Source organism: Cylas formicarius, unplaced genomic scaffold (genome assembly GCF_029955315.1).
Source record: "Cylas formicarius isolate icCylForm1 unplaced genomic scaffold, icCylForm1.1 PGA_scaffold_10__41_contigs__length_53128322, whole genome shotgun sequence".
Taxonomy (NCBI): domain Eukaryota; kingdom Metazoa; phylum Arthropoda; class Insecta; order Coleoptera; family Brentidae; genus Cylas; species Cylas formicarius.
The window spans coordinates 32230937-32256327 of NW_026844214.1; the positions used below are offsets into that span (position 1 = coordinate 32230937).

The 25391-nt window shown below is 34.1% G+C and overlaps 3 protein-coding genes and 1 long non-coding RNA gene across 5 annotated transcripts; 2 read left to right on the top strand and 2 right to left on the bottom strand.

Annotated features, from left to right (window-relative positions):
• Positions 1 to 83: 83 nt before the first annotated feature.
• Positions 84 to 2050, top strand: LOC132708123 (uncharacterized). Its single transcript, XR_009619836.1, has 4 exons — positions 84 to 112; positions 188 to 277; positions 1112 to 1168; positions 1966 to 2050. It is a non-coding gene; the product is annotated as an uncharacterized LOC132708123 (long non-coding RNA).
• Positions 2051 to 2451: 401 nt separating this feature from the next.
• On the top strand, positions 2452 to 4647 carry LOC132708122 (serine protease easter-like). Its single transcript, XM_060680251.1, has 5 exons — positions 2452 to 2869; positions 3079 to 3272; positions 3328 to 3429; positions 4040 to 4162; positions 4433 to 4647. The coding sequence occupies exons 2-5, from the start codon at positions 3248 to 3250 to the stop codon at positions 4636 to 4638; spliced, it is 456 nt and encodes a 151-aa protein (XP_060536234.1). The 5' UTR covers positions 2452 to 2869; positions 3079 to 3247; the 3' UTR covers positions 4639 to 4647.
• A 337-nt stretch (positions 4648 to 4984) lies between these two features.
• Positions 4985 to 24771, bottom strand: LOC132708007 (protein FAM161A-like). 2 transcript variants are annotated; one of them, XM_060680073.1, is made up of 9 exons: positions 24453 to 24771; positions 23924 to 24117; positions 23121 to 23357; positions 22049 to 22195; positions 20048 to 20281; positions 19639 to 19927; positions 5735 to 5871; positions 5396 to 5651; positions 4985 to 5333 (listed from the first exon to the last, which is right to left on the bottom strand). In XM_060680073.1, exons 1-9 carry the CDS (start codon positions 24636 to 24638, stop codon positions 5100 to 5102), a joined length of 1914 nt encoding a protein of 637 aa, XP_060536056.1. In that variant the 5' UTR covers positions 24639 to 24771; the 3' UTR covers positions 4985 to 5099. The 2 variants fall into 2 exon arrangements, with proteins under 2 accessions (XP_060536056.1, XP_060536057.1); XM_060680074.1 differs by lacking the exon at positions 20048 to 20281.
• Positions 11116 to 14551, bottom strand: LOC132703705 (uncharacterized). Its single transcript, XM_060673126.1, has 2 exons — positions 12941 to 14551; positions 11116 to 12874 (listed from the first exon to the last, which is right to left on the bottom strand). Exons 1-2 carry the CDS (start codon positions 14434 to 14436, stop codon positions 12421 to 12423), a joined length of 1950 nt encoding a protein of 649 aa, XP_060529109.1. The 5' UTR covers positions 14437 to 14551; the 3' UTR covers positions 11116 to 12420.
• Positions 24772 to 25391: the final 620 nt, after the last annotated feature.

The window sequence follows — 25391 nt, forward strand, 5'->3', positions numbered from 1 at the left end:
TTCATGGTCACCGATCTTAGATCAAGGGCCCTTCATAAACGTTATCTGAACAAACCTGCGTGCTATTCTGCAATGCGGTTTATGTTGCTCATGTGTGTTTTTTGTCATATTGGTAAGATATTCGTAATTTTTTCTGTTTTTTACATACACAAGCAAATATTTAAATTACTTGTTTATCCCCACAAAGAATGTATTAAGAAACCTCCGATGAATACAAACATTGAAGACGTATTTTCAGAAGATTGCGGATTTTTGAACACTGGAAATAAAATCACTGGTAAGTTGAAGGTAATTCCATTTTGGTTAGTTTTGGTGGTTTGGTTGCTTCCGTTTGGTAAAAATACAGCCACAATTCAAACAAAATGAAAGCGGTGAGATTTTACGGTAAACTTATAAACCATTAAGGAGTAGGCTAAATGGTTGTATATTTTGTTACCAAAAAGTATAAAAATTAAATTAGTAACCAAGTTGTTACATTTTCATATTTGCTTCCTAGTACATTGATTTTCAATTTTACAAAAAACATTATACAAAACTTTTATAGTTCGAAATGAGCTTTTTCGTAATCCGCTGTTATCTACAGGGTATCCCAATTTTTATTTTAAGACTATTCCAATTTTAATTTTTTTTTATAAAACAAATAACACTACGAATAGAAACACAAATTTAGGGTGGTATATTTAGTATTTCAATGTGTGTAGTAGTAGTTCAAAATAGGTACACCCTGTAAACAAAACAAGTGAACTCTGAAGTATTTCATTTGAAAGTCAGAACTTTTATAAAACTTTTTCGTGCAAAGTTGCCATCGCTAATAATATAATTTGGTTAGCTTCTAACTCGTTGATGGTTTAGAATTGTACGCGAAGATAATTAATATTTCGCAATTGCAGTTTGACTTTTTTAACGCAATGTTTGGTTCAATATTTAAAAAAAAATGTTTTTTCGCTCATTTTGTTTGGATTCTGGTTCTCTACAATTCTAGTAGTTGAAAAACATTGAAAATATGAAAATTTAATTGAATAAGAAAAATATTGTCAATTTTCTGATATAACTGGAAATACTCCGTATAGGTACATTTAAAAACAAAAATTACTTTTATTAAAACTTTCAGGCGGCAACGAAGCTGATTTAGGTCAACTACCATGGATGGCACTTTTAGGATATAAACGTTAGTCCGCAAAAGGTGATGAGGTGGATTTCAGAACATAGTAGACGAATTTTGCTATCTTTTAAATACATGTAAAGATAGATGCGGAATTTTGTTCGTAACGAGAAAATAAAAACGAAAATTAATTAACAGACAATCTGTAAGAACAGCATTTACATGACCTCTTGACCTCATAATACAATACGATATAGATACATTCTTTGTAATCCCCACAGTTATTGAGAAATGTGATCCAAGAAGGTTAGATTTTAAGATCAGCCGAGCTGTGAGCTTGATTATTATTATTAGTATAATTACTATTAAGTTTTCAAGTTATAAATGTGCCTTTTAAATGAAAATAACCAAAGAATTCTTCATTTCAAATTAGTCCTTTGATTTTAAAGAACTTGCTAACGTTTCGCCAATCATCTTGTTGGCTTCTTCAGAGCTTAACTGAAACGGTGCTCTGCGCCTGCTTATATATTTTTTGGGGGGCGGAGCTAAATGAGGGGCATAAACATTGTCTCTGATGACTGATTCCTATATTGGTGACCGGTAAAGACCTGAGTGACGGTTAAAATTATTAGGTTGCAACCTAACTCAGGTCTTTACCTTTCACCAAAATAAGAATCAGAAGCGGTGGAATACAGAAGTTTTGTAAATGGCCTATAAAATTCATTTTGTAAAATATTTTTAATATGTTTCTCAACTCAAACACAATAATTTGTCTATTTAAAAGGATAGCATAAGACATGAAAGAGACTACCAAAGATTCTGAAATCTGCAATATTTCTATAATTATAATTCGCCGTTTTTAGAAAAGGACATAAATATAACAGAATTTCTTTGTGGTGGTACCCTTATTACGAAACGGAATGTATTAACCGCAGCTCATTGTTTTCTAGGTTCCCAAAACTACCATAAGCCGTAAGTTTTGTACAGTTTAAGTTATGTAAAATATGGATAACAAATTTTTGAGATATCTTTGAAGAAACCTCTCGTTAAGTGACCCATCCAGATTGATTTCAGTGTATCATGTACATTTAACATTTTAGGGAGGTCTATTTTAATCAAAACTAAATAAATAAATCCAAAGTTAAATAAATAGGTTGCGATAAGTATATTAGGTATTATCCTATTAACCAATCCAAATCTGATATATATAATAAACGCAAAGAACACCTGAGAATGCATTGACCAGTTGCCAAGCATAAACAAAAGATTGCGAATTCTGAATTTGTTCTTTATCTGTGAAAACTGAGGTTAGGATCAACAGTTTTATTCCAAGCGCTAATCAACGCAAATGCATTTTGACTAAAACAACCAGAATTTATTATATTTTTTATGTTAAAATTAGTTCAAGAGAAATAATATTGGATTTTTGATTGTTAGATTTGAAAAAGAAATCTAAAATTAAAGAAAGTTCAGTGGCTTAAATTTTTTTGTCCAATGAGTGCGAAGAAGCCTGGCAGAATACCACTTGAAATTAAGCTGCCAATTGTCAATAAAATTGGATACATTTAATTTTATTCCTGTTTTCCGATGCAGGGTGATTTTGAATGTTGGTGTTTATAAATGCAAAATTTGTAATATCACCCTATATTATTATATTTATTGGGTCAGAAAAGCTACAACACGCTAGCTTTATTAATAGGGGAGATCCGCAGTAATATCATCAAATATGGGCTTTTTTCGTTGATATTACGGGATATAGTCTAAATGGTAAGAGATAAAATCGAAATAAGTATTCGGCTGTCTTTTTTCGTGTTTAGTGGGTTAGAAGGTACAGGCTACTTTTAAAATTTTTTAATAAACAGTATTATTTAACAAACGATGTTAGGAAACACCCCGTATATACAGGCTGGAACGCTAATGACTTCTTAGGTCTTCTTTTAAAGAACGCTAACAACCCATAAATAATAACTTTTTAGATTGATTGTTAGATTGGGAGAACACAATTTAAATACCGATATAGACTGTATAATAATAGCAAAAACCAAAATATGTGCTGATCGCCACATAGACGTACCAATAGCTGCTTATTTTACTCACCCTGAGTATGATTCAAACACGTTAATAAATGATATCGGCTTAGTCAAAATGCAGTACTCAGTCGAATTTACTGGTACGTCTTATTGGTTTTATTTTAATAAGCTTATTCAACTGTAATATTGATTTAGAATACATTCACCCGATTTGCCTCCCGCTGCAAAGTGACTTAAAACGATTGTATGAACCTGGACAACAATTTTTCGTATCGGGCTGGGGTAAGATAAGTTCGAGTAAGTGAACCCCTTTTCGTACAATATTAGCAACGATAAAATCAGTTGGTCTCCATTGGCGCGCCAAAACATTGCCGATTTCCCTATTCTTCCTTACTCTTGAAGCTCTTTTGTTTATTATGGTTGATTCGAAACGGGATTGTATATATTATGCAATGCGTGCTTTTGCTTATTAAAGTGGTATGCCTAAATGTCTACAACATTAAATAAGAAATCGGAAGATCATTTTTTCGATGCAAGAATAAAAAGGCGGATAACAATTGTCGATTTGCACTTGTCTTAAAAATATGTTTTTTCCAATATTCTTGCGACTTTGTGCAAAAGAAGTGAGAATATTTTTTTAAATGAAAGTTCGTAATTATGATATTAAATTTCGAATTACAGCAAAAATACATAACATACAAAAAAAGAAGAAAAATTCATTGTTCATTCAGTGTGCTAGATAGAACGGGACATTATTTAATCAGGTAAAATATCTCCGGATTGGAATTGATCACCGGTCATTTTTTACTGTTTGATTTAAGGGCAAAACTCAACTGTCTCTTTTTAACTTTGCCAATTTTCGGTGCCCTGGTGTGCCAGAAAATTACTTAAGATCACCGTTTTTTAGGGAAATTAGGTGGTTCAATGACGCTTCAAATAGCGGGTATTTTTCTGTGGAACCAAACGAAATGCCACGAAATTATTCCAAAGTATAGTGGCAAATTCTTAGAAAGTCAACTATGTGCAAATGGTAAGAAAGTGGGCGTACCGTTTGTATTCGTATGGGAGTTTTCATTTTACACAACCAAAACAGGATCCTGAATAACTTAACGAACTACGGCAAAAGTCGACACAGGGTTTGTTAGCTAGGAATAAAATTTCTCTAATTTTTTGAGTTTATAAAAATTCGGAATACCAACGGAAATTTAACGAAAAACTTTGTATTCCTGGTTTCAATACCAACATATCAGTTCTTCCGCTATATCGATCTAATCTAATCTGCCCTACAATGTTGTTGCAGGTGAAAACCAAGATGCATGCAAAGGCGACAGTGGAGGACCCATGTTTGCTATCACTACTGATTCAGCGTTGGAACTAAAATATTTTCAGATAGGAATCGTATCATTTGCACCATCGTTAAGTTGCGGTACAGCAGATCTACCTTCTATCTATACAAGGGTGGACAGTTTTCTGAAATGGATTCTGGAGATTGTTAGCTCCAATTGAATTGGTCAATTAAATATTAGATAGCATATTGTATTATTATTAATCCTCCACTTATCTCCCAATTACAAGGGCCCATTTTTTAATTTTAAATTTCTACCTTGGGTCAGCATCCAATTAATATCAAAAATATTAAATCGCAGAGCAAGTAGAATCTTATATACAATTTTTAATAATTAGTAAAATAGGAATGAGAAAATCTTGGGACGCAATTGATAGGGTTCAATAATATAATTGGGATATATGATAAATTCTGCATAAATTAATCTGAGACCATCCGTTCATTTGTTGAACTTCTAACTGAACTAAGTTCTTCTAAAAAATCTCCAAGGCTGTAGGATTCCTTTTTGTAAATATGTTTTTAATTTAAATAACAAGTAAACTGTACATGATGACAAAAGAACTATTATCTATTTTCTCCGTTCTTTAATGTATCCTACATATATGCAGGCTTCATCAACTGGTCATATGTTGACTTCGTCACTGACGGAATTTTTTTTGCTTCTGCTTGGTGTTTCCGATTCCTTACTTTCTCTGTTAGTTTCCTCCAGTCTGTTAAAAATTGTTTGAATTGCCTCGTCTTTCGTTTCAGTTAGGCGTTTGATGTCAGAAAGATCACTAAAACTTCGATTAAGATGCTTTCTATCAGACGTGTCAAAATTCCTGCGGAGCACAATTTTAGTTTTGGGAAGTTTTAACTAAAAATAAAATTCATAGCATTATGAAACAGAACCAATGTTACTTCGAGAACCAAGCATACTTCAGATTGTCTTTCAAACAGCGTGGGTTGTTGATTAACTCTTCCGAGCATCAATTGCATTCTAGTTTTATGTTCCTCATTCCTAAATCGGTCTTCGTCTCTTCTTAGCTGCAATCTCAGGGCCAAATCTTCCTCATGATTATAAGCTAGTGCTTGAAAAACCGGTTTCTTCCTCATTATTTTTTCTCTCCATCGGGCCTCCTCTTTTAGCTTTGCCTCTTCCAACTTTTTCGTCATTTCCATTTCTAAACGGTTTCTAAAATTTAATTTTTAGTCTACTATATTTTTGAGACTATTCTCAAAGATGACAGTTGTTTTGAATTAACTACTTTTTAATACCTCGCCGATTGTATTCTTAATACTGCAGCTAAATTTGACCTGTTTACCGAAGAAAGGTCTAATGAAGATGGTGTTCTGATGTCGTAGTAACTGCTTCTACTACTAGCAGATGAATGTCTATGAGAATGTCTCTTACTCTGTAAATAATGTATTCTGGTTATGTCGAATTAAGTCCTATTTAAATCAATTAATAATTCCATAAATGCGTTTTGACACCTGAGTAATAAAGAAATTAACCATTAAGGTCAGGGCACACAAGTTGATTGGATATGTTTCGAGCCACACTATCAGATCTTGTCGGAATATGCTCTGCACCATATTTTTTAACATTGCACAACGAAGCTGGTTGAATTTATTTTTACTTTTTTTTGGGTTTGCCCTAACGTCAATGGTCTATTACATAGGATGAAGATGGAAAAACTGATAGCCACGAAATAATTCAACTTTGACCAAAATTGTTACATTTCTGAGTGGTCATTATTTACTTTAACCATATTCTTCCCCTTGCAAATAAAATATCCTGTGTAGGAATTTTTTTTCCACCCCCTTCTGTAAAATACCCAATTATACACTGATCCTACGTGCGGAAAGTATCATTTTACCGCGCCAGTTCCGTTTCCCACCGATGTTACGGAACTATAACACGCCACCGCCACTAGGATTATGAAACTAGGTGTGGAAGGAAGAGATAGTTTCCGACTTTTTGCTACCTAATATGAATATCGCTTTTTATCTGTATCACTTTTTAACTACATAGCATTTTCTCGTACTTTATCTCTTAATAAAGGTGCACTACTGCATTTTTTCCAAATTCTATCAGTATATGGGGACGAGTCTGTAATATTACTGTTATTTATTATCTTGCACCATATTTTATCTTAACTAATGCAACTTAATATCTTAGGTGTTCCCTATATAACGTTGAAATAATGGTATTCTCCGTCTTGTAGTTTTTGTTACCAGCTTTCGTAATTGAATAAATCACGAATTGATCACTTTTCAGTTTGATAGAGTTATAACAAAAACAGAACAAACAACGAAGTTTGAAACGAAGAACGTAACCGACGCAGTGAGTAGGATAGTCGCCTATGAGAAGTGAACATAGTGGATAGTGTTTACACGCACTGGTAATTCTCAAATCTCTCGGAACCGAATTCCCTTGTCAAGTCACACATCATTCAGAGGACTGTATATCCCCAGCTTAGCTAGAGGACCATATATCCCTGGAACGCCACAATCGAAAGAAAATACCAAAATCAAAGGTTAGTCAATTTTTCTCATTTTCCTTTGTATTAAATTAACAAAGCATTGGGTTGCGTCTATCCTTAGATATTATTCCAATTTTTGATGGTGATCCATGTGAACTTACGAAGAAGTAAATGTGAATTCCGATAAAAAAAATATTTTTAGAGCTATTATTGGAAAGCTTCGTGGCAAAGTCTTAAATATTAGGATCAAGTAGAATTCAGTTAACTAATTGGAAAAGAATTAGTCAAAATGTGGAGCTAAGTTTCACAGATCAACGGTCATTTACATGTCTTTTACATAAACTACATAGTATGAAACCAAATCTTAAAGAATCTCTTCATACTTTTCGCGTTCCATGTCAATGTACAAGAAGTTTAATATTTAATATAAATAATGGTTCTACAATGTCTCAGAGTGAGAAAATTGCACAAATTATATTGAAAAATTAATTTTGGCCTTATTCCTAAAATATTTTCCACCAAATATCCAAACAGGAGTTAAACTTAAAAATCCAAGTTGTTTAGAAAGTGGAAAGCAATTTATAAGTAAAGAAGAAAATTTCTATCTTTGTTTAACGAATCCAAATGAAATTAATTTCAACACATCCCCTCCACAACTTTAAAACACCCATGGCTCAAGGAGAAATTTCAATGCAACGAAATCTCTACATCTACTTCAAATTATTTTGTTCAGCAAATACACTCTAAAAAAGGATCACCTAATTTTTGAAATCAACCATTTCCTAGCGGACCGATTTCAATTCTCCAAGACAAATTCCTCAAAGGAAATTCTTTATAAATTGACAAGTCTTTGGGAAACAACGAACTTTTAATATTAACTAACCAAAACTAACTTGATAAGTATTTAAAGACAAACCAACACTCGCGTCGAAAGTATCTAGACAGTCAATTATTCAAAGGAATACTTTCCTATCGCAACAAAATTCCCAAAGGAATACTTTCGAATCACAACAAAATTTCTAAAGGAATAGTTTTCAATCAGAACCCTATTTTCCAAGGAACGGTTTGAAAACCACAATCGAGACCAACATTTCAAGTTGAAGAATTATATCAAACAGCGGGACTTTTCTCATAGCAACAATATTTCGAAACCAATAATAAATTTTCGAACCCAATTTTTGGAACGCCATAATACATCCGAAAATTGCCCAATTATTCAAAATGAAACAACAGAATCTTATTTCAAGGGCACCAATCAACCAAATGAAATATTTTATATACCAACCTCTATAACAGAAATCGCTCATTGATTCTGGCAGTCATAATTCTTTGACAGTATGTTTAGCAAAAAATATTTCCCTAACTAAATCCGATATTCTAAAAACATCTTGTGGGCTAAATGCCCTAAATATGAAATAATGTTATTGTTTCTGTACAACATTGTTCACCTATGGACTATAACTGTTAAAACATTACATTAAATGAACACGAAGTATTAAGGAATAAAATACCTACTAATAAAAATACTGACAGAACTTACTATAAACCGCATGTCAAGATTAATGACCATTGTTTCACAGCGGAGTCATTTGTAAAGGGCGGACAAGCCATTGTTGAAATACATAATGTCAGTATCGAAGATACATACGTTAACCTAAAATATTCATTAGAAGTATTCCCAATAGATGATTATGAAATATGCGAAGCAGAAGTACTTAATACTGAACCACATATTGAACAGCGGGAAATTGTAAGTTTATTAAGAATAAATAACTTGGATGAAGAAGAGAAAACAAGCTTAACTAAACTTTATAACAAATATTATACGATATTTCAACAGCCCAACTAACTAGCCAAAACTAAAGTCAACACATACTGAACGCGTAACACGCACAAGTGAAGAAGAACCCGTATATGCTAAATCTTGCAGATTTCCAGAAGTACTCAAAGAAGAAGTCGGATATGAAAAATTCTTGAAGACGGAATTATAAGAGTCCATGGTCAAGCCCAATAAGGATTGTACTCAAAAGAGTGATGCAAGTGGACCTAGGAAGTGGAGAATTGTGGTTATATATAGTAGATATAAGGAAGTTGAATAATAAGACTGTTTTGAACAAAAATTTAGTTCGAGAAAAATTAAGAGAAACGTGTACGCAGAATTCACTTACCCCTGAACGTGGTAACGATCGGCACAATCCAGCAAAAACGCGGTAGCAGTTAACGCGCACACTTGTAGCTTCAGAGCGAGATAGAGTAGTCAAGAGAACGACAACTACTAAGTCATTTTGATAAGCGCGCGACTCGCGAGACCAAAGGGGACTTATCCCAGTCTATGAGTACCGCGCATAGGCAATAATACTTAAATACTATTATTCGAGCAAAAAAATATAAATTTAATATATCAAAATTAAATTGCAACTAAACTTAATCTAATAATAATATATGTGCGCGGTTGTAACAAAGGCAATCAACAGATCACAATATTTTACAATATTAGATCCTGCAAACGAATTCCACCAACTCCACCAGTATTTAGAAAACAGCGTTTTCTACAGACTAGGGGCATTATGAATTATGAAGGAATCCATTTGGCTTGCGAAATGCTCCAGCGATATTCCAGAAGATGATCAATGAAGTTTTAAAAGGACTAATTAATAAAATTTGTGTCGTATATATGGACTACGTGATTATCTTCTCCATATTCGTAATTTAAAGTATTTGACACACAGTCTAAAAGTGCGATTAGACAATTGCGAATTTATGAACAAAGAAATTGAATTTCTGGGACACATTACCTGAACAGAGTTTTTTCAATAATACAAGCGTTTCCTCAATCATTTAATATTTATTGAATTTTCGTTTTCTATAAATGGACTATATCTCACTTTGCGGCGACGTCGCGATCAATGCCGTGAACGTCTCCCCTGTAACGCTTCAAAATTGTTACTGGTCTAGCAAAAACGTAGACCTTGCCGGTTTGGCGTGCAACGCCCTGTTGTTGAAATGTCCGGCATGTTTAAGATAAACAAAATTAAAAAGCAATTTACATAATTTTGAAGTCAACATACCCCCAGCCTTGAAAGAACCCTCTTTCTAAAAAAACAACAAAACAAACATTTTTTGAAAATCAATTTGTCTTAGACAACCTTTGAAACCACTTGAACTGAGTTTTTTTTTTCACCCACTTTCGTGAAACAATGGACACAATTTTGCGAATGAACGTTTGATGACACCTTCACTCGTTTTTACATCAGCCACTCGACTAATGTTGTCCTTTCCTGGGTATAACTGAACGATGCGTCCCATTTTCCAACACAAGGGAAGCACATTTTCTTCTTTCACGATCACCAATGTCCCTTCCAGCAGAGTGTCCCCGCCAGCCTTCCATCTGACGCACCTCTGAAGTTCAGCGATGTATTCCTGTGACCAACAAGACCAAAAATCTTGATGGTATTGTTGAATATGTTGATAGCTAGCAAGCCTATTTTCAGGTTGCTCGAGCAATCGTGGGTCCGGTAATGAGGTTGCCCTTCTTCCGATCAGGAAATGGGATGGGGTTAAAACGTCCAAGTCAGAAGGATCAGATGACATTGGAGTGAGAGGACGTGATTTTAAAATGGCCTCTATTTGACACAACAAGTGGAAAAGTCCTCATATGTCAAATTTGCCTTGCCCACAGCTCTTTTTAAATGGTATTTAACACTTTTTACCCCTGACTCCCATAAACCCCCGAAATGAGGCGAATATGCCTGAATAAAAGACCAATTAACACCTTCTGTCGCAATCAATGTCTTTAAAATGACATGATTATTACGCAAAAATTTTGTCTGACAACATTTTTTCTGGTTTGCCCCTCCTAGACACGAATCTCCTGAAAGTTGCAACAAATGGTTGCGTAGACAGACTTGTTACAGCCTCTAAATGTATTGCACGTGTGCAAAAACAAATAAATAAACCAACATACCCCTTGTACAAACGCGTGCCCCGTCCCAGAGCTATTTTAAAATTGAACGGCCCTGAATAATCAACCCCTGTGGTATTGAATGGAAATTGTGGGATCACTCGTGACTTAGGTAGATCTCCCAGCTGTATTTCAAAGGACCTAGGTTGAACCTTCGAACACACAACACATTCATGCACCACCCTTCTCATTTCTGCCCTTTAGTGGCCAATAATTTTCCCTTAATGAACTGAGAACTAATTGAGGGCCTGCATGCAGTAGTCTCAAATGCTCTGCCTTAACAATCAATTTTGGACATGGATGTTTTGGGTCTAACACAATTGGGAATTTTTTGTCAAATTTAAATTCTGAAAGCGCTAGTCTTCCGGCTACTCTGATTAATCCGTCGGCATCTAGAAACGGATTTAAATTTGACAAGCAACCCTTTTTTATCTTCTCACCGGTCTCCAAGATTTTCTTCTCATTTACGAAACATTCATCTTGTGATAACTTTATTAACATTCCTTTCTCTGTCAAATTCTTTGATTCGGGACTATCCAATTTTCTGCAACGTGCTGTAAACCTTAAGCAATATGCAAATACACGTTTCAATTTTGTCCAACTGGAATATCTGGAAAAAATCTCTAAAATACTCTTCTCTGAATTCAAAAAGGCTTTTACTCGCTTCCTCCTTTCTGGAAGTTCCTCTAAAGGGACATCTACAGCCTGATTTGGAAAGAAATCTTGTGGCAACCATTGTGGACCTTCAAACCATAATTTATTTCCACACAATTTGGAAGGAAAAAGTTCCCGGGATACTAAGTCTGCGGGGTTTTCTTCTGACCGCACATAATGCCAATTGTCTTGATCCGTCATAGACTGAATTTGCGATACTCTATTTGCGACAAAAGCTTGGATTTGATTTGCTGGTGATTTTATCCAACTTAATGTTACTGTAGAATCGCTCCACAAAAACAGTTTCCTGAAATTTAACGTCATGGAAGTTTGTACTTCTTTTATCAACCTTGAAAGTAATAATGCACCCGACAATTCCAATTTCGGTATAGTTAGTGCCTTTATCCGGGCAACTTTACTTTTTGCACACAATAAGCGAACGACTACACTTCCATCCTTCTTGACATTTCTGACATAGATACATGCTCCAAACGCTTCTTGTGCAGCATCACAAAATCCATGAAGTTCGATGTTCTCTGAATTGTTGCTACCTACATGTCTTGCATGTTTAATTTCACCATTTCTTGCTTAAATTGTTCCCACTCTTGGGCAATATTGTTCGGTACTTCATCGTCCCAATCCAACTTGAGAATCCACAATCATTGTAAAATAATCTTGGGAATGACGACACATGGGCTAACTAACCCAAGTGGATCGAACAGCTGGGCAATTTCTGACAGAATCTTCCGTTTTGTGGTACTTGAATTACTTGAAAATTCCGTCACCCTGTAGGTAAAGATATCTGCCTGATAGTCCCAATACAATCCCAAAGTTTTGTGTTGATGCTCTCCTAGATTAAGAGTTTATAATTCTGCCTTGGGCCTTACTCCAAATTGTTCCAAGAACTCCTCCTTGTTCGAACTGAACTTTCTGAGCTCAAACCCACCAGATTTTAAAACCTCACAAACACCCTTACATATCTGAAGTGCCTCTTGAATCGAGGAGGCCCCTGATATCAAATTATCAACGTAGAAGTCCTTGCCAATTACCTTTGAAATCTGTGTTTGTTCGCAATTTTTAGTCAGTTCCTGCAAACACCTTACCGCTAAAAATGGACTTGAGGTTAATCCAAACGTCACCGTGTTTAAATTGTAGACCTTGACTTCTTCTGCTGGATTTTCTCTCCACAGTATCCTTTGTAGATGGCGTTGATCTTCCCTAACCCATACTTGTCGGTACATTTTGGCGATATTTGCGCAGAATGCCACTTCATGTTGTCTAAACCTCAACAAAATTGAAATAATATCCTCTTGAATTCTTGGCCCCAAAAATTGCAAATCGTTACGTGACACACCCGAGTCTGATTGTGCAGAGCCGTCATACATTTTCAATGGGATTGCAACAACAAATCGACCATCCTGATCACGTCTTTTTGTTGACACAAAGAAATTTTCACAATCAACTTCATCCCGTGTCATTCCCTCGATTTGACCTCCACCTGGCTCTTCTAGTTCCCAAAACTTGGCCATTTGGTCTTGTACCTCTGTACCAATACTTAGGTTGCACACCGTTTTCTTAGGTTTGACTCGAGATCCTTGTCCACTGATGTACCCCGCTACTACCCATCCTAACCAAGTGTTTTGTAAGAAAGGTTTGTTATGAGTTATAAGTTTCCAGAACACACCTGCACCAATTAACATATCCACTTCATCAGGCAAATGAAATTCACTGTTTGCTAGACAAATATTTCCTGGAATGTTTATTGGTCCTAACTCAATTTCACACAAAGGAATCTCATCACTAATTTTCAGAATGATTAAACAACTGATAGGAATTAGGAAATCACCTTTCTGAGAACTGATTTCTACTTTACACCGTTTCGAAATCTTTTCAGTGTTTTGACCAATCCCAACCACACACACATTCGCATCTTTTGTTTTTAACTGAAGTTTGTCACACATTTTTTCAGTGATAAAATTGCTCATTGAAGCTGAATCTAACAAAACCTTGCTATGATGCAAATTTCCACTCACATCTTTTAATTTGACAATCGTTGTAGAAAGTAACACCTGACCTTGAGTCCCACAATTTCTACTCGATAGCACCACAGAGGTTTTACTTCCTTCCTTTGAAGACGCTTCTACAGCCTTTTGTACGTCAGCAATTGGGGCACTTTCAACACTGCCCTGTTCAGTTTGGCGTTGGTTATAAAAATGTAATAGAACATCATGCCCTAAACCACACGGCGAACATTTTTTCCCTTGACAATTAAAACTAAAATGCTTGTTCGAAAAACAACACATACATAATTTATTTCGTTTTATTTGCGCAATTCTCTGGCTGGTTGTTAACTCCAAAAATTTCTTACACTCACTGATGTCATGACCGCTTTTACAAATAACACACTTGCTTTTTTCAACCCCAGCTACAAAAACCCTTTGTTTTTGCCCGATAAAATTTTCCTTCAATTTTGTCCGGGAATTGTTTTCCAAGGTCTCAAGTGATGCACGCAAATAGTGAAACTTTTGAATGTCGCCAATCGACTTATTCTTGTGAATTAAACTATCAAACGTGTCTCTAAATTCCAACCACTTTGAGTAGTTTCCAGCAAACGTTGGTAAATTTATTAAAGGTAATCGTACACCCATCGTTTCATTCGAATTTGGCCGTAAATTTTCCTGAAAAATGACAGAGTTGGAATCCGAATGCGTAATTTTTTGCAAACACCCATTTTTGTTGTTCGTATCATTAAAATCACCCAAAATATTTTTTGCCTTTGCGACAATATGGTAGAATTCTGTTTGGAAAACTTCCCTCTCATTAAATTGGCTGTCTAAATCTTCACACTTCTTTTTCTGAAGATCTTTCACTTTGCACATTGAAATTTGTTAAATACCTTTTAAATTGAGATAAGCTCGCTTTCTAATTAATTAGTTTAATTGCTCAGCCATTTTGCTGATTTTTGACACATAAAATAGAGACCACAAACTACAAAATCCAACAAAGGTTTGAAAAGGATCGACTTACAGTTTAACGGCGACTTTTTTCCGGCACGTACTGTCTCGTCCTCCGTCGCGTCGCAGCAACGCTGCCCAATCGTACGGCCCCGCACGTACAATTTCCAACGCCGCGCCGCACTCGCCGATAAACTCCACGGCACCGCAACGACGACCTTCAAACAATCCTTTGTGCACCGCGCCGCGCCGCCTTGACTCAGCTGCGCTTTGTTGCTTGCCGACGTTCGTTTACGGACACGTAAACGTTTCCCTCACAATTTTTACACAATTTTCTTTGCGAATACAGATGATCCAACAATCTGTATTTCGCAATTTCCTCGTTTTTCACTTTTGCGGAACACCCAATAATTCTCGCAAGTGAAAACTCTCCATTCAATGGATCACAATCCCGTTCGATGGATGGATGTTTTTTCAATAATACAAGCGTTTTCTCAATCACTTAATATTTATTGAATTTTCGTTTTCTATAAATGGACTGTATCTCACTTTGCGACGACGTCGCGACCCATGCCGTGAACGTCTACCCCGTAACGCTACAAAATTGTTACTGGTCTAGCAAAAATGTAGACCTTGCCGGTTTGGCGTGGAACGCCCTGATGTCACATTGACTGAAATGTCCGGCATGTTTAAGATAAACAAAATTAAAAAGCAATTTACATAATTTTGAACTCAACAGTATTGTTAATTTCCCATTTCCAAAAACACACAAACAAATAAGCAGTTTTTTAGGAGTGATTGGTTACTATAGGAATCGTATAGGCAATTTTGCAAAAGTTAAAAAACTTTGTTTAAAACAGGTTAAAAAAATAGAGCACATTGAACATCGTGCAACGGATTGGTACATCCAGATTTAAAAAAAAAACCATAACAGATGCCAGCAAGTATGGAATTGGAGCCTGTATGTTATGCAAGTAGAAATTTAAATCCAGCTGAAGAAAATTTAGCATTTATAGAAAGATAATTACTGCTAATAATCTGGAAAATTTACTTTCGACCATACCTGTTTGGACGACATTTAAGTAAAATCCTCTTAAATGGTTACACAACTGGAAAGATGAGATGGAAACTGACTTGAGCAGAATATAGTACTAAATCAACAAATCAAAAAAGGAAAAGAAAACTCTGTAGCCGGTGTATTGTCCAGAAACCCCAATACGCACCGACAACAATGGAAAGTGACTCATTAATAAATGAAATAGGTGACGCCGATATCAATATAGAAAATTTCCCATACTGAAACAAGCCGCTTAGTTTTCATAAAAATCAAGTAATTACTAAATCAGCTGACGATCTCCAGTCCAATGTGCATTCGAGAAACAATTTTTGGAAATAAACATTTTTTTATAAACCTTAGAGTTATCACTTATCTTTTTTATTTTATAGGTATTATAGGTATTTAAAAACAAAAGAAACTTAGACGTAACTATATTAATAATTGTGTAATTTCTCAAAGATCAAAATATGAAAGGCAGGCTAATAAATTGGAATTCCAGTCAATCCCTATAGATTCAAAGTTATTCGAAAGAATACACTTATACATTATCAATTACAAAAGAAAATTTTTTGACAATTATAGATATATTCTCTAAATTCGCCCAAGCTTATTTAATCGCAGGCGTAAACTCTATAAATATTTTGGATGCTTTGCTAGTATTCATTTCTCATTATGGGCTTCCACCTATTATTGTATGTGATAATGGAGTCGAATTCAATAATTAAAACTTTTAGACTTTTGCAACCTCCACAAAATAAAAACACACTTTACTACTGCCAAAAATTGAAATTCAAATAGCTAAATTGAAAGGTTTCATTCTACATGAACCAATGAAAATGAAAGTCACAATGATCAGGTATACCTTAAAAAACAACCAAGAGACGAATTAGGTTATAAATTAACTAAAATTAACCAGATCGCACCAACCCGTAATAAAGTTAGAACGAATATATCCAAATATTCCAAACCCAATTTAAAGGAGCGTAAAAACCATTCATTTGTTTTTTCTTATTAGATGAAATGGATACTTTTTTTTAAACTTCCGCAGGCTACTGTAATACTTTTTACAAAACTTCTGGATTCCTCCTGCGTCGGTTTTTGTTGAATCGAACTTGTTAACGTTTCGCTAATCATCCTGTTCGCTTTTTCAGAACTTGACTGAAACTGAATCGTATTTTACTCTGTACCTGCTTATATAGTGTTTGGGGGGGGCGGGGCTAAATGAACTACATAAACAACGTCTCGGATGACTGATTTCCATAGTGACAGGTAAAGATCTTAGTGTAACGTGGTATTATGAATCTAGCCCGCTATTTAACTACACCATTTTGCTCGTACTTTATCTGTTTTTTCATGTTTCATGACTATGTGTGGTTGAGTCTGTAATATTAGCGTTGTTTACCATATTGTACCATATTTTATCTTAAATAATGTAGGTTAATATTTTAGGTGTTCAATATATAAAGTTGAAATAATTGTATTTCGGGTAGAATATAATTATCTGTCTTGTAGTTTCATCACTATTCAGTTTGATAGAGTAATAACATAAACTGACGAAACAGCGAAGTTTGGAACGAACAACGTAACTCGGAGTCGGCCACTTTGGACATTTCGGCGATATTACCCCACGGATTTGGAAGCAATCGGATGATTTCGGAGATATTATGGCACGGCTGGAATTTTGACGTTTGCCAATTATGACTTTCATGTCATTTCCGTGAGGTTACTGCACGAGTTTGGGAGCACTCAGTTTTCCGCAATATTACCCACGGCTTGTATGTTGACGTTTGTCAATTCTGACGGCCATATCAGTGAATGCATTGTGTTGTTTTACAAAAATTTACCCAAATATTAACTGAGGTTGAAAAAGCATAGTATGCAACATATTTGGTAAACTTTTTGAGTCACTCATTTATTAAACCTTGCTACGCTGCGGTCTGCGGTCGTGCCAAATAAACACGAGACTCAAATGCCGTTTACCACACTTGTTGCATAATATGCTACTATGCGACATAGCCCTATAGCCTATTTCCATTTTTGCTAAAATTCCCAAAATGTAATACGAGCCCTAACAACTAATTGTTCGGACGATGTACGAAATAATAAGAAAACATATTTATACTTATTTTAAATTGTTTTTTTTTGCCTTTTCGATTGAAAAATGAAATCACGCACTTATTTTTATACCAAAAAGTGCTATCGTAATGAATTATTTTTTTATTTCACATAAATTACATAACAAAATATCAAAAACATACCGAATTTGCTGACAAATAAATATTCGGACGCATTTAAATCTTTTACTTACACCTTTCGCGGCAATAAGAGCTTTTATGCGTTTTGGCATGGAATCTACCAAAGTCTTACAATATTCGGGGGTGAAAGTGTTCCAAAGATCGGTGATTTTTGCCTTTAATGCTGGAGCTGTACGCTGAGGATGGTTACGCAAAGTCTTTTTCATCCGATGCCATAAAGTTTCAATAATATTCAAGTCGGGGCTACTTGATGGCCACGATAAAACTTTCATATTATGGTCCCCAAACCACTTTTTTGTTGTTTTCGCAGTATGGCAGAATGCACTGTCTTGTCTCCAAAAGTTCGCTCTATTGATGGAATCAAACTTCTTTGATAAAATTTGTTGCTATTTTTCTGCATTTACAGTACCATCAATGAATTCTTAGTTGCCAACCCCTTTACCACTCATACACCCCCCATATCATAACATCCTGCGGAAATTTTACCGTGCGCTTTAGACAATCTTTGTGAAAGGCTTCTGATTTTGTACGAATCACCCTTTTTCAAAAATCGCCTACACACACATCAAATTTTGATTCGTCGCTGAAGATAACGTTACTCCACATTTCCGTTGTCCAGAATATTTTAGATTTTGCGCAATCCAAACGTTTTTTCTTCTGAATAGACGTTAGTCATCATAGTTTTTCCTTTGCCTTTAACAAAAGTAGATCATAGAATATTCATAATTTTTATATTGAAAAACGAAAAATTGTAAACTTACCTTATAAAAAGTCAAACCAGACTTATGCATCCATTGTCTACAACATTCCCTCTAGATATTTAAGTTTGCCTCGTGATTCCATTGCGCTTGAATTTGTCGTAAGACGCTTCGTCTGCTAGTTTTACAAATCTTAACCAGAATACGACGATCTCTTTCAGTGATTTTACGGGGTCGGCCTGAACTTTTACCACGAACGCTAACACTAGCTGTCTCTCCATATTTTTTTATAATATCCCTGGCTGTTGATTTTGCAATACTCAAGTCATTTGAAATTTTTTGCGTCGATTTACCTCTGAAGTACTGAGATATGATAACACACACCACGCGTCATTTTCTTATCAACTATTATACAAATTTGAAAAATACAACCCGAACTGACATCTCATTTATCTAAACACACTACATTTTAGCATCAATGCATGGGTAACATTAATTTCTTCGTCAATAAACATTCGCGTCCCAATATTTATTTGTCAGCAAATTTGGTATGTTTCCGTTATTTTGCTATGTAATTCATGTGAAATAAAAAATAATTCATTACGATAGCACAGAAAGTGCTATCGTAAAGTGCGTAAATTGAATATTCAATCGACAAAGCAAATTTTTTTTTAAATAGATATAAGAATTATTGCAAATAATAATAATAATAAATTAAAAAAATTCATCCATATGGTTCTAGTCTCACTAACAATTCCTTGAAAGCTTTCTTAAATTTTCTGATTCTTTGACATATTCCACAGAACTTGATAGTATGTAATAAATATAAAATAAACCAAGCAAAACATTTAAATGAAATTCCCTGAATTTTATGATGTTAACTAAATGATAGAGATGAAAAGATAAAATAAGATGAATAAATGAATTAATAAATAAATAATTAAAATTGTCTAAAGATTGAAATATATGGTGAGCAATATAAACAACGGTTAATGCTTAAAAAATTCCTGGGAAACTCAATATTTAATTTTAAAATCGCTGACGACATATATTGCGTAAAAAAGTTCCATGTTGTTTGACTTCTACTTAATCCGTTAGTCCTAAAAGTGATAATTACCTTTTTATCTCTTTTGCACGATTGAGGCGCAAATTGTCGCAGACTGCTTGATATAAATTCATCTTTAAGCTCTTGTAGTTCCCTTTCATGTTGTTGTTGTATGTATTTATAGTTTTTGTTAGTTTTTATACATTTAGGCGATGCGTTTTTTTTATCAGTAATTGAAACTTCTTTATATAATCTCGGACAAACGTTTAACTTCGGGCGACATTTTTCTCTTTTGGCCATCGATGGTGGTAGAGAAGCCTGTTTCAGCATTTCCTCAGCCCTAACTTTTTTCTGCAGCATTCTGTAATATGGAATCAAGGCTAAATAACCGCAAAAAATACCTAAACATAAATAAAAGTTTGCTGGCTCCAGAATATAAGGAAACAAGCCGAAACTAACATCAATGTTTCGAGAGTTATACCTATAAAACTCGTCCTCGTGCATTTTTTTATAAATGTAGTTGCTAAATAAATTTTTCGGGATGGGTTTTGCTTTAAATTTGGTAACTTTTATGGGCTCTTCATCATACACGCATGGTAGCGATTTTGAGAATTTTTTTGTAAGTTCTTGAATTTCTTCGTCCCTTCTTGTAAATGAAAATGGTTTCATTTGGGCGTGCAATACTGCTTTGCGTTTCTCTTTAACCATTCGACTTCTGCAAAATGCGACACTTAGAATGTAATTTGCCAAATTATTAAGTGTTGAAACTAAAAGAACTTCCAATGTTGTCAGATTCACCACTTTTACGCTACACATCATAATTTTTTTATTTTAAATATAATGCCTTATTTATTTTTGTTGCAATGAATTGCCCACGTCGAATTTACTAAGGTCAAATAATTTTATGTTTTTTGTCTGCTTATTACTGAGCTACGGCAACACAACCTTTTCAGTAAAAAGTACCGGAACGCTTAAATAGCTCCAAAATTGCACAAGTTGGAAAGATAAAATTCAATATCTGGGGGTTTTGAACATGCGGAATTCAAAAATGCCAACAGCAAGGTTGTCAGATTTTGCGATAATATTCATAATTCTGATAACTTTTCACATGTCATAATTTTTGTATTGTAAACAGAATGCCTTATTTATTTTTGTTGCAATGAATTGCGCACGTTCAATTTAGTAAGGTCACATAATTCTAAATTTTTCCTTTGCTTATTACTGAGATACGGCAACACAACTCTTTCAGTAAGAAGTACCGGAACGTTTAAATATTTAGAAAATTGCACAAGTTGGAACGATAAAATTCAATATCTGGGGGTTTTGAACATGCAGAATTCAAAAATGCCAAGGTTGTCTTGTTTAGCTCCTCCTCCCGCAATAATATTTATAATTCTGATAACCTTTTACTGACACACTTCAAAAATTTAATATTATATAATTAATTAATTAATTAATTATTAATTAATATTAATAATTAAAATATTCAAAAAACTCCAAAATTCTGCGATTATAAGATTTTTTTAAATAATAGTGCTAAATCTTGCGTCTTTGTTCTTGGCTGTGTCTTCCTCAGGTGAGCGGATTATTGAGTCTGTTTTGTAACTGGTCCTAATTATATTGAAAGTTTAACCATTCTGGAGCAAATTTTGTCTGGCATTATTGAATTCATTAAATATTAACAACGTTGTCTGCGACCAATGCTCGAAAATATCAACGATTTGCGTGTCGTTTTTAGTGGACCTTTTTAGCGTTGACAGTACCAAACTTTTTACGAATGGCCTTTATAGGCATCTAAATGTAATTGATTATAAATTTATATTTTCAAATTTTTTTGGTTAGCGTTGGTTAGCTTTGGTTACTTTTGGTTAGTTTATATCCCTGCTCTGATTATTGATTAATAATTCCACTTTGGTAGCAAAGTTCACCGGCTGGCTAGACATTAATGTATATTGGAGCAGTAGTATTTGGAGTAATTTTGGTCCATCCTTGATAGCGGGCATAGTGGTCCATCTGCCCGAAACCTAATTAAGTAAAAATAAAGAAAATGGACGTTCGAAATTCTTTTGGTTTCAACGCTAAAACATTGCTTCCCAAAAAAGTGACGTAAGAATGAATATTTTCAATATGCTATGTGCTCCCAAAAATATGTGGCCAAATTATTCTACTTTTGCAACAGACAAAAAGATGGCCAGCAGATGATATGATTTATTTGGTCGTCTGGCATATCATATGTTACTGCTCATTCTTCTGATTCCATTTTGCAGACAGGAACGTCATGAAGTAGAATTAACAGAATACTGCTACGGTGTTTTTATTAAAATTTAGAATGATCCGGCAGAATCGGAATACTGGGGTGAAATTTAGAATTTATAATTTTATAAAGGCAGACAAATACGCATTTTTGGGAGCGCTGCATGTACATATAACATTAAACAAACTTGGAAAAAGCTCACGTCAATCGGCTAAAAGTTTTTCTTACCTTCGCTCTTGATCAGCTACGATTTTGTGAAAAAGTGGAATTTGAGATTCAATGGGGATATTGTGCGCTTTGAACTGGTCAGGTTTTTCTCTTTCCGGTTTATTGATTTTCCAAAACAATTCTTCTACCAATTTGTTCTCTTCATCCCTGGAAGGAACACAATAATGGAATTTATTGAAATTAATGTCATACTAGTTACAAAACTTCTGGATTCTTTCTGCGTCGGTTATTGTTAAATCGAACTTGCTGACGTTTCGCCAATCATCTTGTTGGCTTCTTCAGAGTTTAACTCCAAGTGTCTCACATTCTAATCTCTATCAGCTTATATATTGTTTGAAGGGGGCGGAACTTAGGGAGGGATGTGAACATTGTCTTATATGACTGATTCTTATATTGATGAGAAGTAAAAACCTTAGTCGCTGTTAACATTGTTTGGTTGCTTATAGATTTCTATAGATAGATTATACTCTCCAATCAATCAACCAGCGAAAAATCCGAGACTCTATAGAAATCTGTAAGCAATCAAACAATCTTAACCGCGACTCAGGTCTTTACCTGTCACCAATATGGGAATCAGTCATCCTAGACAATGTTCATGACCCTGCTTTAACTCCTCACCCCTCAAACAATATACAGGTACAAAGTAGAATGCGAGACAGTTTCAGCTAAGCTCTGAAAAAGCCAACAGGATGATTGGCTAAATGTCAGCAAGTTTGATTCAACAACAAACGACACAGGAGGAATCAACAAGTTTTGTAAATAGTATTACAGTAGCCTGTGGAAGTGTCTTTGAGAAATTAATTCTACCATGTATAATGCAAACCTACTTTTCTATTTGTCATACATTGGTGCTTCGTATGCTACCCTCACCTTTCGCATTTCCAAAACTGTAAGAAATGCGGGTCGACCAAAATCCGAAAATTCCAATTGTTGTGCTTTATGCTGCAAGGTATCAAGAAGAATTTAAATTTTTAAACAGAATGCTATTAGAATTTGCTATATAAAAAGTTTTGCATTATGGCATGGGAGAAAGTTTTCTTATATTTTTTTACATGGAAAAAGTAACCATTACCTGACAGTCATTTGAAACGGTTCCGGAATGGTAATGCCAATGTATTCGCATACTTCATTTGTTTTAATAACCCTTAGTGGGCTATTAGGTGCACTTCGGGTTTCAATAGGAGTAGGGTTGGACTCATTCCAGTTACTTTCCTTTTCCCTTGAGACATAATTACGCGAACTGCATCCAAATGGCTCCGGCGATGTATCTTGAGATGGTTTCTCCCTGGGAGTTTCAATTCTTACCGATCTACGAAAGTTAAAATAAATTGAGAACATTTTAACTGTATCAGCCTATTAATTGAAAGATATTTGACTAATTTATCGATAAAAAATCATATTATGAAAAGATTATATTATTTTTTATTCTCTATCTTCTTCCATAATTAGAATCAAATATCTACAAGGCATATACAAAATAATGTTATTTTAATTTGCTGGAATCTAAATTGAGTTAGCTATATTAATAAGCATATTGTTGGACTGGATTTTAACATAAATGTTACTTAGTTACCACAATTAAAATTTCAACAAATTAAAGAAACAAAGAACTTAAGGTTAACGGTATTAAACGTTTTAAAGTAATCCAGTATGTAATGAGTAAGTGAGTAAAATGTAGCAAAGGAAATGAGCAATGTAATTGTATTTATTATTGGCGAATTTCGTATTTTCATATTATTCTGTCATTTACATTAAATTATGTTATATTCGTGGAGGGAAACTATAAAATGGATAAACCGTTGGTTGTCCCAATTAATTGTTATTGAAAGTTGTATATAAGTGCTAAAAACTGAAGAATTTTTATTTTTTTTCTACCTTCGTGACGGCGGTTTAAAAACAAATTCCTTGTCGGAAAGTGAAAGATCATCATCATCAAATAAGTTGTCCTGACACTGCTTTTTGGGAAGCGGCGTTGCGCAAAATGGCTTTATGGAAGATTTCTTCTTCTTCCTTTCTTTGTGCGGATTTTCTTCTCCATGTTTTTTGTAGTTTTCGAACCATTTAGTATCCTTAGGAACAAGCATTCAACGTATAAAGTTATCTGCCGTACTATAAGTTCTGTTTCATTTTTACTAAATTTTTTAATAAATTATGAATTTTGGATGTTTCTGTTTATGAAGATTGGGAATCAATCCAGTGACCTAATTAAATTTGTTTTTTAAAGTTTATATAACGTTAAGAATTTTTTATTGCAAAATTTTCAACACAAAATCGTTACGTATGTGTAAGGCAGTACTCAACATTAATTTTATATATAAATTAAATTATTAAAAGTAAGTTTAAACAGGTACTTGTTTTACTAATTCTACTCTATGATAATTCTAGATTAATTAACTAATTTTACCTCTTTTTCAACATTCAGTTTCCTCAAATTTTCGCAAAGGCTTTTCTGCACTTCCTTCAATTTTTTTAGTTTCTTATAAAACTCTTTATTAGATAGATGATTGATATCATCGTATTCTGGAATACTATCAAAAAAGTCGACGAAAATCTTCACTTCGTTATTACTCCCCAGAACATTCGTTTTCATCTTTTCTTTCAAATTTTTAGTAACCTCATTATGCAAGTCTTCAAGGTCCTTTTGGGTGTACAAACATGCCGAATGATTTCTTTTTATACCGCCTGGTAATTTTATGCAATTATTGATATATACTGAAGACCTGTGGTCATACATTGCAATATCAATAGTGTTTACTTGAACCTTAAAGCATTACCATGGAAACCCTTACAAATATCGATCCCGATAGTTTTTTTGTGAATTTAACTGGGTTCGGAAATAAACGGTGTTGAACAGAAATCGTAAACAAATTTGACGCAGAGTGTTTCTACACATTCTGGTAGTGGAAGTGTTGCTCTTGTTTTCTTATTGTGAGGTACAAAAAAAAGACTGCACACTATTTTAGATGTTTGTTATTTATGAGTCATCATGATAGATATGTCATAATATTCAACATTTCTTTCAAATGTTTTTGGATACAATATGAAATCTCTTCGAATTTCACTTATATTATTTTTAAAACATATTTATTTTAACAACATATTTTCATTTTAAATTTAGAGAATATGTTCAAAGTTAAGGATTTAAATGTTTAGTGTATAGCTAATAATCATAATGTTGATACATAATTTGTTTATGTATGTATACGTGCAAATTTGTATTTTTGAAATAGAAAATGAAAACAATAAAATGCTGTCAAAAAATTAATGAAACAAATGTGATACTTTTATCTACTTCTTTTTAATACATGTATTGTATCAAGTTTTTCATACAACTAAATTTGTA